This window comes from Beta vulgaris, chromosome 2, assembly GCF_026745355.1.
Source record: "Beta vulgaris subsp. vulgaris cultivar EL10 chromosome 2, EL10.2, whole genome shotgun sequence".
Lineage (NCBI taxonomy): Eukaryota > Viridiplantae > Streptophyta > Magnoliopsida > Caryophyllales > Amaranthaceae > Beta > Beta vulgaris.
Genome location: NC_079203.1, coordinates 36253402 through 36266705, shown reverse-complemented (window position 1 = coordinate 36266705; position 13304 = coordinate 36253402). Strand labels below are relative to the sequence as shown.

The 13304-nt window shown below is 40.5% G+C and overlaps 1 protein-coding gene across 1 annotated transcript; it reads right to left on the bottom strand.

The window, feature by feature from the left end:
• Positions 1 to 6160: 6160 nt before the first annotated feature.
• LOC104886883 (uncharacterized) lies at positions 6161 to 6565 on the bottom strand. The gene has a single exon (XM_010671414.1). It carries the CDS (start codon positions 6563 to 6565, stop codon positions 6161 to 6163), a length of 405 nt encoding a protein of 134 aa, XP_010669716.1.
• Between the last annotated feature and the right edge of the window lie 6739 nt (positions 6566 to 13304).

Below are 13304 nucleotides of genomic sequence, written 5' to 3'. Positions count from 1 at the left end.
TGGCAAATTTGATTCATGATCATGGTGTCGGATCATTGGTGCTCTATATCCTCATCATCATCATCATCCTCTGTCACCATCCGCTTCACCTCCGTCACCAACCTCCTCCTACTGGATCTTGACTGGCTGTAAATTGGGTTCCAGGTGTGTACTAAGAGGGGTACGGATCTGTCTTCGTAATTCGATAAATTTTGCAATGTTCATCGTACATGGGGTACATGGCCAGATGTTGATCGGTGGCCAATGTATCGACGCGCTGGCTAATGCTCAGGATGGCTGCAGAGTTGGGAGTAATGCCAGACTTCACCCGCTGTAACATGCTCATCATTGCCTGAAAATCAAATGAAGGAGCAGCGGAATATGGAGGAGGGGGAGCATCAGAAGTAGAGGCACCAATATCATCATAATGGGGTGTAATACTCCGTATTTTTAGTAGTAATTTCGTACTAATTAAGAAAATATAAAAGAATTAATAAAAAGGTATTTGAGTTCATTTACAAATTAATAGGAATAAATTATTGTTAATATGAATTTGTTAGGAATTTTCGGAGTTTTAAAAGAGTAACCTAATCTTCACTTGACCTAGGGTTACTACCTTTTGAAGGGAGTATAAAAAGAAAAGGAGAGGGAATTTCAGAAAACCCTAAACCTTTCCTTCTCCCTCTCCTCAGCCGACCTTCTTCTTCTCTCTCTCTCTCTCCTTGGCCGATCTTCCTCTTGCTCTCTCTCAGAATTTTCTCTCTCTCTCTCGGATCTCTCTCTCTCCCACAGATTCTTCCCTCTCTCTCGTTGTTCTCCTCATTTTCTTCGTCTCCCTCGCCGTGTCTTTCTCGGAAATCGTCGAGGGGCGCAAGGGGGTTGTGGTTCGAGCGCGCGGAGGTGCGCAGGCGTCGAGGGTCGAGAGGTTGCGAGGTTTCGTCGAAGGGGTCGAGTTGTGTGCGAGTTGTGAGGGTTCTGTTGGGAGTTTTGGTGCGAAGAGTGTTGTGGTTCGTGGAGGCTCACGAGAGGACGAAGGTGTGTGACGGCTTGCGAGTGTCGTGCTGTGTGGTGCGACGTACGAGCAACAACGAGAGTGTTGGTGAAGGTGTTCGTGTGGTGCGAATTCCGTCGAGCACGAGGGTGCGAGTTCCGCCGGAATTCTTGTGCGAAAAGCGGGTCGAGTGCTGCGACAAGAGTCGTGGTGTTTGAGGGTTTCGTGCGCGTGTGTGGTGTGGTCTTCGGTCGCCGGAATTCTTTCGCCAGCGATTTCTAGCGGTATAATTTTGTACTTAACTTAGTATGTCAGTTTATTAATTATTTTTATATTTACTGTTTTCGTAGTTAAGTAAGGTTTGTAATTAATAATTAGTAATTAGAGTGTTTAGTAATTTATTAGATTGTTAACTAGTTAAGTTATTGTTCTGTTTTAAGTAAAAATTTTGGTTAGGTTTGTAATTGGAATAAGTTGAAAGTAGGAAAAGTGTGTCCTATTATTAGTTACAGTTATTATCGCTTCATGAGTAACCTGTTTCAAGAAATCTGACTTTTGGACATGGAACTTACCCTTTGGACATGGAACTTACCTTTTGGACATGGAACTTACCTTTTTGGACATATGACTTACTCTTGGACATATGACTTACTTTGGACATATGACTTAACTTCTGGACATAAGACAGGTTGGACTTATGACATTTTGGATTGGTAAAATAGTGGACTAATGTTACTAACTAACTTAGTTACTCACTAACTCTGACTTCTAAAGGACGTTAAATTCACTAGATTAGAATTATAACGAAAGTTCTGGAATAAAGGTTTTAACTATTGCTTAATTCGAATCGTTAGATCGTTATGGCCTTAGTACGTAGTAGTTGTTAGTGTTATCAAGGACGTAACACTAAAGCTTTGTTTTAACGATTTAGGTCCCAATTTCATAAGCGGCTCGTTCTATTAAGTCAGCGAAAATTCTCCGCTACAAGGTACGTACGCGTACCAGTTTACTTTCAAAGCTTAGTATCATGATTAGGTTGCAGTTCATGTTATGGAACCTAGTACCATGATAGGAACATTTGATTGTGATTGTTTGGTTAGACGTTTATAACGTGAAATCAATATGATGCATTGAAATATGTTGCATTGAAATGCGAAGTTCTATCGTAGTGTAACATCAGCATTATTAATCTGATCTATAGAGTAACAAGAGTGTTACCAGAGATAAGATTGAGTTTGGTAATTAAGAGAGATGTAAATGACTCCTTAAAGTTATAAAAAGAATGGTTGGTAGTAAAAGAAGATTATGGCAATACTTGTAGTTGGATTCCCTACAAGTATAGAACAATGGGGGGAGTGTGGGACTTGTCCTACACTCCTACGCAGGCCTACTGTGACGACAGTAGTGTCCTTATATTTTGATAACTCAAGTAGGCGGAAGGTTCCGTTCGATCTTGGGGGTATGCATACTAAGGTGATGGATGTGAGACGGAACAAAATCGTATTTGCATTTCATCTAATAGACCAAGTTGTCTATTAAGGATTCAGTAGCCCGTATGATTCTAGTAAGATGACGGTGCCCGTTCGATGCCAAATAATGAAAGACTAAAGGATGTGAGATAACGTAGGTTCATATAGTAGTGGTAATGTATGCATCATTTATGTTCATATAGTTTCAATGGTTCATTACGTACTCAGCATAGCTGACTCTGTGTGTTATTATGTGTTTGTTGTCCTGTGATGAACTATTGACACTTCAATGGGGAGCAGACTAGGTGAGCTGGTGCTGCTGCATGATATCAAGCATAAGGGGGCAGGACTGTAGTTTGAAGTTAACTTTTGGTTTGAGTATTACTAAATTTGATAGAACATTGTTACATGGTTTGAGTTTGAATAAAGAGGGGTCAAGTATGATTCCCGAGTTGTATTTACATTTTCTATTCCGCTGCAATTTGGTTTTGAGACAATGAATTTGAGTTACCGTATTTTAATTATGCCTTGCGTTCCATCGCGGCGGTAACACTCCCAAAGTCGATGCGACGTAGCATTAGACGTGTATGGATTTTGGGGGTGTTACATGGGGTGGCGGCGTGGAAGTTGCGCTGGGGGTGGGGTGGGAAAATTAGTGCCGGCAATGGGGAGGTGGTAGTGTGGTTGCCCGGGTTTGATTTTGGCTTAGGGGCTAGGCAACTCAACAGAGCACAAATTGTTTATGCGCCACTAATATTTGTCCCCAACCCTCTCTAGCCAGTGAAGGCGATCTAGATATGTATAGTCCATGAGGATAGATCTATGTCCGGATGGTAATGGGTCTCATCAAAATCCGTGACTTTTCGAGCAAAAAGAATCACCAACCCCTCATTCACAATGGCACGAGAGGAAAATGAACCATTAGCTCGCCTCTTAGGGAATGTGGTAGCAATACGCTCCATTTGGAGCGCAACATGGTGAGGGATGTTGTATTGAAACTGGTTACGTGTCTCGTGGAGAATATAACTCCCGATAAAATATAGTTCATCCCCCTTGATCAATTGTCCTTCCACCCGCCCAAATAGTTTCTGAGACATAAACCGTACCCAAACCTTAAAGATGAGTTAGTGGATGAATGGGTTACATCACCCGTGATGGAAAAGTAAGTGTCACGATGGTGGTAGTGCGGAGGATGCCCAATCTCCCCCCCGGCTCTGGACTCGAAGGATTCTAGCAAATTATGGGAGGATTAGGCGAAAATCCTGATTAAGTAGTCTAAAGGACACATAGGAGACGGGTCCAGTTTGGGGTTTGGTGACCTCTAGACTATTGTAAAACTCGTAAACAAGCACGGGTTATGTATTAACATGCACACTAAAGAACGATTCCATCCCTATGATTTTCATGAAGTCTTTAAATTCAAATGTTATATCCAACTTATTTAGAAATTCAATATCAAGAAAATGGGTAGGAGTTATCTCGCTCCTTTTTAGGTGCTGAAAATTTTGTGTTGTTCTTCAAATTTGAAGACGACATCCGGAAAGGTATCATCCCGCGAGATGGTCGATGGTGGTGGAGACCTGGTGCTAGGTTCGCGAGCACGCCTCCTCAAATTCATGTCGGATTGAAGAATGGGAGAATTCAAGGTTTTATTATTCACTTTAACGGTGGATGATGGAAGGAAGGACGAAGAAGATAGTTGTGAGATATGGAGTGAAGGAAAGTGAAGAGGGTGGAGTAGGAAAATTATAGGAGATGATGAGAGAAGTTTTTGTGTGAAGTTTAAAGTAGATTCAATGGAGGTCTTTAATGGCTGAAGATGAATTTGGGGAAGAAGATGAGAATTTGGGTGAGGGTTTGAAGGAAAGAGAGGGATTATGAGAGGAATGAGTGAAAAAATGAATCAGGTGACTTAAAAACAACCCGCTATGCGTCGGCCCGATCGGGCGAGATTTTTTTTTTCTTGTTTCCTTCGCCCAAGAAATTGTCACGAGCCCGATCGCACGACCTTGCCTGATGACATCAGGGGTCCTACTTTGTCGTTCCTGAATACGACGGAATAGCCGCTCGATCGGGCTTGTGGTTTTTCCTCCCTGGGTAGCAATTTTGTTGCGGGTCCGATCGGGCGGCTTCCCAGACAGGGGGTTTTTCCTCGATTTTTGCAATCTTGTCAACTGGACAACAACCCAATCTGTCATGCCGAAATTACTACACAAATATAGCCTTATAATGATGATTAATACTCTCTCACTCTCTCACCAAAGCTACAACAATTAGAAAAACCAAAAAAACTAAAAAAAAAAGGAAAAAGGAAATCGAGTTGCCTCTCGATCAGCGCTAGTTTATAAAGGTCCCGCGCGATAATAATGCCTCAACTCTCAATCAGAAGAGGAAGGGGTTGGAGTTATAATTCTTCCACAAACCCAACAGGAGCTCCTGTATGGTACAACTTTAATCGTTGGCCATTAACTTTGAACTCTTTACCTGTTGCATTCATTACTTCAATAGAACCAAACTTGTTAATATTAGTGACAGAAAATGGACCAGACCACCTAGACTTCAACTTTCCAGGGAAATGTTTTAGTCTAGAGATATACAATAAAACCTTGTCACCATGGGAAAACTCTCTACTCAAAATTTTCTTATCATGCCATCTCTTAGTGCGCTCTTTGTAGAGACGCGAACTATCATAAGTAGGGGTGCTAACGAGTTAGGGTGGCTCGCAAGCTTTTCGTTTTCGGCTCGGTCAAAGTTCGGCTCGAGAGGGCTCGATTCGAGTTCGGGTTCGGCTCGAGACTCTAATGAGCCGAGCCTGAGCCTAATGGAGTTCGGCTCGAAAGCTCGCAAACATGTTCGATAATTTTTAAATTACTATTTTTTTAATCTAACTTGGACCTTAAGTGTACTCCATTAAAAAACATAAGGCCTAACTTCCCAGCCCACTTAAAATATACCAACCAAATGAGGAATAAGAAGAGAACAAGAAAGAACATAAGGCCCAACATTCCCAACCAGTTTAAAATATAAGGGAATTTATTTCAAGTTACACAACTTTAACCCTAAATCCTAAACGACAATTCGCACATGGCACACCTGGTTCCCTTGCATCCGGCGAACGATTTCGTGGCGGCGAGCAGTGGGGTTCATAACCAGCGAGCGCCCTGGTTCCTGGTGGCAGGAATCAGGTTCGTGGAAGACAGTGGGGGGATGACTCCTTGATGTGAAAATGATTAGCACTTTTATGAATTTCATCTCCTTTGGGCTTTTTTAGTTTCACTCAACAATTAGTCTGTTAGATTGTTTTTTATGCTTAGTGTGATGATGTTGATGACTTCAAGCCTTCCAATTTTTATTTTTCTATTTCTTTTTGTCATTCTTTGATGCTCAGTGCTGACTTTCTCCTTTTTTTCTTTTTCCTTTCATGTTTTCCTTGTTTCATATCTGATGTGGTGAGAAATTTTAATAAAATTAGTAAATTAGTATGTCATTATTCATCTCATCTTTGCTAAGTATGCAGTAGGGGTATGGGTGAAAACTATTCTCGTGGTTTTTTCGAGTCAAATAGTTCGCGAACATTCTCGAGCTGAGCCGAATTTTTCTTGTTTCGAGCTCGAGCCGAGCCCAGAATTTCAAGCTCGACGAGCTTCGAGCTCGATTCTTCCCCTTCTCGAGCCGAGCCGAGCCTAGCCAAGCTCGGTCTCGGTTCGACTCGTTAACATCCCTAATCATAAGCATTCAAACGGAGTTCATCAAGCTCATTAATTTGTAATAGATGTTTTTCTCCTGCTAATTTAGCATCAAAGTTTAGCTCCTTAACAGCCCAAAAAGCCTTATACTCTAACTCGACAGGTAAGTGGCATGCTTTTCCATAGACTAACCTGTAAGGGGTGGTGCCAACATGGGTCTTAAAAACAGTTCTGTAAGTCCATAAGGTGTCATCCAATTTGTCACTCCAGCCTTTCCTAGATTTGGTTACCACCTTATCTAAGATAGTCTTTATCGCACGATTGGACAATTCTACCTGCCCACTTGTCTCAGGGTGATATGCTAGGCCTGTCCTATGGTAGTCACCATATTTCTTAAGTAGGGCCTCAAAGGTTCCTTTTGTGAAAATGAGATCCACCATCATAATGACAACTCTGGGTACCCCAAACCTTGGGAAGATAATATTTTTGAACATTTTCATAACGACTTTGGAGTCGTTAGTTGGTGATGCAATGACTTCTACCCACTAATTAGACACATAATCTACAATAAGAAGTATGAATTTATTGCCTGAGGAAGAGGGAAAAGGGCCCATGAAATCAATACCCCAAACATCAAATAATTCAACTTTAATAATGGGGGTTTGGGGCATTTCATGTCTACGAGAAATATTTCCCGTTCGTTGCCATGCATCACAAGACCTAACAAAGGTACTAGCATCATGAAATAAAGTAGGCCAGTAAAAACCAAACTGAAATATCTTAGCAACTGTTATGGAGGGCCCAACATGGCCTCCACATGGAAGAGAGTGGGAGTGCTTCATAATGTCATGCACCTTCCGTTATAGGATACAACGCCTATAAATAGTGTCATCACAAAGCTTGTGAAGTAGAGGGTCATCCCATAAGTACGTTTTAGCCTCATGCAGGAATTTCTTCCTCTGCTAGTAACTGAACTCTAAGGGAGTCTGTCCATTCACATAGAAGTTGGCAAAATCTGGATAACAGAGGGTGGCTGAAGTGACTGCCAAGAGCTTATCATCAGGAAAAGAGTCATCAATGGGTAGACCCTCCTCCATATCCTCATATCACAATCTAGACAAGTGATCAGCTACTACATTCTTTGCGCATTTTTATCCCGAATTTCTAAGTCTAATTCTTGGAGCAGCAAAATCCATCGAATGAGTCTAGGCTTTGCCTCCTTTTTGCTTAGGAGTTACTTCAATGCAGCATGGTCGGTATAAACAATTACCTTGGACCCTAGCAAATATGTCATGAACTTGTCCAGTGCATATATGATGGGTTTTAAAATAGTACCGCAAGTGCACGATGTCTGTTGTTAGCAGATACTTAACAAATACAGTTTGATCCACAAGGAGAGGAATTCTACAGATTAATGCTCAATTACTTAACTATTCAGAGAGAAAATTTATTGAATGATTAATAACTAAACTAAAGTAAACTAGATCACAAGTGATGAAATATTTATCAAATAATTAAATGTCTAGGGCGCTCGATCGGTCCAACATGCTTATACCAATCAAGAGGGTTCGAAAAACTAATAATACTTATTAGGTATAGGTCGAGCAATTAGAGTAGGCGTTATTCCCATGTTTGGGTCTAAACACTCTAAAGGCAACATATTTAGTGTGGTCAAATCACATAACCAGACTCATTAGTGTGTTTTAGGCCTCTAAAAGTAAGATCTTGGTCAATACAAACGATTATTAGCCAGAAACAATTCATGAAATTGTACACTAACATAAATCGCAGATTAAAATGAATCACACTAGAATTGCTCTAACCACAACATAAAATTAAAGAAATCAAGAATAATAAATCATGGTATAAACATGGCTTCCCTCACTAAGCCCTAGATATGAATCTACTCACTCATGGCAAAGAAAGTACAAACAATAACTATTGAAATATTCATACTTTGAAACAATTAAAAACAATAAGAGACTATGGTTACAACTATTATCTTCAGGGTTGCAGCTAGGTGTAAGGATGAAGATAGAACTTTGTTGTTTACTTTGGTTGTTTTTGGCTTGTTTATATTAGGTAATATTTCTCTCTTCTACTTGTTGCTAGAAGAGACTATGGTTAGCCTTTAGTTCGTATTGTCTACTCACCGTATTTTTATGGTTTTCAATAACAACTTTGAATTACAAAAAAAAAAGAGACAAATTCTTGAAAGTAAATAAGAACTATGAAAGAGATAATTACCAAATGAAAGGAAAAAGGAAGAACTTGAATTGAACTTGAATCTCCAATGTGAAAATAATTAGGGCTAAAGAGAGAAAGATAGTGCTTAGGGAAACTAACAAGAGTAAAATGAAAATCAGAAAAAAAAAAGAGCTTCCCAAATATTTCACAAAGCTATTTATACTAACTCCTAAAAAGAATAAATAAAGGAAATAAAAAGGCTCTCGATCATCTGGACAGGTTTCGATTGATGGTTTTCTTCAGCGGCTTAGGAGAGCAGGGCACCCGATCAGACGGGAGGGCATGCCCAAATCGGGCGCCATCAGCGAATTACGAGCGGGCGAGTTACGTCCGACCGTGCCCGAGATAAATGATGTTTGGGAGAAAGCGATGTCCGATCGAGCGATGGTCGCCCGACCAGATCAGGCGGCCCTTCAAACGAAGCTTTCTTGGCATTTGACGCCAAGTCTTCAAATCTCATCAAGTACGAAGGCTTTAGGAAGCAGCTTCAGACCTTGGGAACTCATACATGTGTCTCCTAACTCTCTCCAATCCATTATGTCATCAAGAATAGTAGAAAATAGGAAAATGATTCCCTAAAACCTGAAATCTATCATAAAACACAAAACCATAACTAGATGGAACATGTTAGTATCAAACAACTCCTAAGGGCATTATTAGCAGGTATTTCAACAAAGAAGCAGGGAACAAAAACATAGATATAAAACTATAACATCAAATTCCCCCAAGTAAAACCTTTGTTTTTCCTCAGCAAAGCATGACATGAACATGAATATGATTGCTTCACCCCTCAAGTAAAAAATTCATACTCAAACATTTTCAAACTCAAAATCTTTCAAGCAAGCAAAATTTAAGTTCAGTTGTTCATATCACCCTGACCACCAATCACCTAAGCAATTTATCAAATGCAGCTGCCCTACATAACATGCAAATCTTGAAAAGGTGTTCACCGAGGTGTTACTCCTCTCAAATTTGTGGTGAGCATAAAATGTGTCTAATGGCTCATCAACCCACCCATAATATCCCTTCCACTCACACTTTCATGTGTTTAGAAAGGTATAATATCGCTCATCCTAATCAGGTCAACTCAAATAATAAATTTAATCTTCAACTTTGGCATATTGACTCGGTATTATTTTAATAAACAATCAAACATGTGCTCAAGAGGTCTTTCTCAGGGTTGTAATGGGCTCGGGTAAATGTAAGGAAATTATTTAAGGAATGTGGTGGAAAAGCTAAGAAAAGGGGAGCAAAAACACAAGTAAGACTAGATGTGTTCGAAACAACTCACATGGCCTCAACAACATGACCAATATAATAACCAACTTTGAAATTTCACGAACCAACCAATATTCGTCTCCAGTATAATTTTCAATAATTTTTCATGAATAATAAAAAAAAAGAAACTTAATGAGTGAAGATCAAGGAGACTTTCCATGTATTATAATGTTTCTTTTTCTTTTTCACTTTACTTTTACTCTTTTCTTTGTACCGACATGATATTATTTTCAATCAACCCTCATAATCAACCACACAATATAATATTAACCTAACAAATGCTCCCTCAAGCTAGGCTTGGGACAATAATCATTGCAAAAGGCTCAAGGTGTGTAATGTGGCTTAATATGGAGACAAAAATTCATAGGCTCATCAGGGCTATGGGGGAAATTAATTCATTTAACAACTCGGAGGCTTAAAAATTAAACAAATCAATGCCTCTATCACAGCACATGTCCAAAGTCATCAGAAATCAACGAATACAATGATAAAGAATGCTACGAGGAGCTAACACACAAGAATAATCTGGATATAGATATAGATACAAAGGCTAGAATAAATCCTCACAGTCTAACCAGTTCAAGCATGCAGTCAAAGTAGGCGTTTTATCATCAAAATCCACTCAAGATCAAGACAATCAGAGATCACATCACAATATCCCAATGACAAATGCCCAGCTATCCAATATAAGGAGTTAAATAATTTTGCAAAGCACAATTTGGGGGCATAGGGAAGCAATGAATCCATTCATGTTCAACTCATATTTTTGGAGTTTTTCAGCAATATCTCATTTTTTTGTTTGACTTCAATGAAACTAAACTAACTACACTAAAGAGCAAATAAAGGGAGGTGAGTACTTACAAAGATCTTCCCCCAAGCTGAACTTGGCAATGGCCTCATGCATTGTAGCAAGGGAAAGGAGAAAGAACATGTGCGTCAATCATCAGGATCATCATCCTCCATGTCTAATGCACCATTGGTCCCTAGAATGTTGTATACGGGGTTCCATGTATACCAGGAGGGATAGGGGCCTTCCTCCGAAATTCGATGAGTCCTACAATACTCATCGTACATGGGGGTACATGGCCAAGTGTTGGTGGGTGGCCAAGTGTTGGTCGGTGGCCAATGTATCGACATGCCGGCTAATGCTCTGGATGACTGCAAAGTTGGTAGTAATGCTAGACTCCATCTGCTGGAGCATGCTCATCATTGCCTGCAAATCAAAAGGAGGATCAGCAGAATATTAGGGAGGGGGTAGCAGAAGAAGTACCAGTGTCAGCACTAGGAGGCAGGCGCCTACTGTATGTGCACTAGGGTATCTTAGGAGTAGGGGTGGGGAAATCCTGACCCTAGATGGGGAGGTGGTAATGCACCTGTCCAGACTGCAGGCGAGCTAGGGGATCAGGAAGAGTGATGGAACGTTGGGTGCCGACAAACCACTAATAACGACCCAACCTAGCTCGCTCTATTCGAAGAGAGTCAAGATAATTAGAATCCATAAAGGTTTGCGGGGACTAGTTCGTAGCAAGATTTGTCAAACCCCGCTATCTGCTAGGCAAGAAGTGTGATTAGTCCATCATTGACTATGGGGCAGGAAGAGAAAGTGCCATCAACACGGTGTTTGGGGTTAGTGGTAGTTATGCGCTCAAACTGAAGAGCAACATGATGGGGAATATTATATTGAAATGCTTTTTCTGTCCCCCTAGACAGGTAGCTACCGATTAAATAAAGTTTGTCCCCCTAAGTTGTTTCCCTCAACCCGCCCAAACAAAGTCCATGTCATGAATCGTTGCCAAATTTCGAAGATAGGATGATGAATGTAAGTGGCCTTACAATGTTGTAGGTTGACTGGGACCTCACTACCCGTAATGTTGTAATAACATGAACCATGATTATACCCATCTGGATGCCCAATGTCCCCTATTGGCGATTCATAAAATGTTAACAAATTGGGGTAGGGAAAGACAAAATTCCTGGTTGAGTAATCGGTAGGAAACATAAGAAATAGGACCGGACCTAGGTTTAGTAACTTTAAAGCTACTATAAAATTCAAACACTAGACTCTTATAGGTATTCACATGAACATTATAGAGGGCTTTCATGCCAATTATCTTCATGAAACTTTTAAAATTATTAGAAGTTCCCAAACTAATCAAAATTTCAAGATCTAGAAAGTGAGTAGGGAGTACCTTACGACCTTTCAGTCGTTGGAAATTCTCCTTTTGTTGTTTAAACTTGAAAACCACCTCAGGAAAATCTTCATATGATATAATTTGTGGTGGTGGTGGTGGTTGCCCCCTAGCCCTTGAAGTTTGCCCACGTGAGATTTTCGTGCTTCTACCATGGATGCCATTTGAAACCTTTGGTGAAACTCACAAAAGAAATAAGGTGAAAAGATGAAGGATGAGATGGGTAGCATAGAAAGGTGGGGAAAGTAGTGAGAAAAAAAGTAAATGGTGAAGGAAGAAGGTGATTTCTTGAAGGTGGGAGGTATTTTAATGGAGGTAAGAGGTGAAGGATGAGAGGATGAAGGAAGAAGATGAAGTGGGAGGTTAGGGTTTTGAGAGGATGAGAGGAGAGAGAGTGAGAAGTTGGGGATTGCAAGTGGAATGAAGAAGAAAAAATGAAGGGGCCCGATTTTTTTAAGCATGAATTCGCCCAGGCACCCGATCCGGCAGGGTCGCGCGGTCAGATCGGGTGAGAAACCTTTTTTGTTCCTTTATGGAAAATGTTGCGGGCCCGATCGGGCGGGTGTCACTCGATTTGATCGGGCGGGTGTCGCTCGATTTGATCGGGCGAAGGCTCTTCTTTCGCTGTTTTCCGGAAAAAAGTTCACGGACAGAGCTCCCGATCGGGCAAGGTTTCCGATCAGATCGGTCGAAGGTCAATTTTCAGCTTTTTGTGCTCTCAACATGTTTTGTCTCGGGCCGATCTGACGGGGGTTGCCCGACCAGATCGAGCGAACTATGTAAGTGCGTTTAAACGCTTGCTTTAGTCTCATTTTCGCTCGGGGAAACTCATGGCTCACAGAAACTAACCACCCTGCACAAAATAGGCTTCAAATGAAAATTAGTACCCTTTCACTCACTCACTAAATAGAGCAAAACTAAGAAGAAAAGAAAGAAAAGAAAGAGAAAAGAAAGAGAAAAGAAAGAAATCAAAGTAAAAGGAAGAAAAGATTTAGCAAATTTCTAGTTAATGAAGGTCCCGCACGACCATGTTACCTCATCACTTATGTCCTAGAAAGAGTAGATTCGAAGCGAATCTCCTCTATAAGGCATATGGAAGCATCCTCATAATACGCCTTCAAACATTGCCCATTCACCTTGAACTTCTCACCACTATTCTTATATATTTCAACTGCTCTATGTGGCTTGACATCAGTCACCACGAATGGTACCGATCATTGAGACTTAAGTTTTCCAGGAAAAAGTCTTAACCTCGAATTGAATAGTAATGCCTTATCACCCACATGAAATTCCATTTTTTCTATCATCTTATCATGAAACTTCTTCGTTTTCTCCTTATAGAGCTTGTGATTTTCATAAGCTTACAGTCTAAGCTCATCAAGTTCATTCAATTGAAGAAGTCGTGTCTCACTTGCAGTTTGTAGGTCCAAGTTAATTTCTTTAGTAGCACATGCAGATAGATACT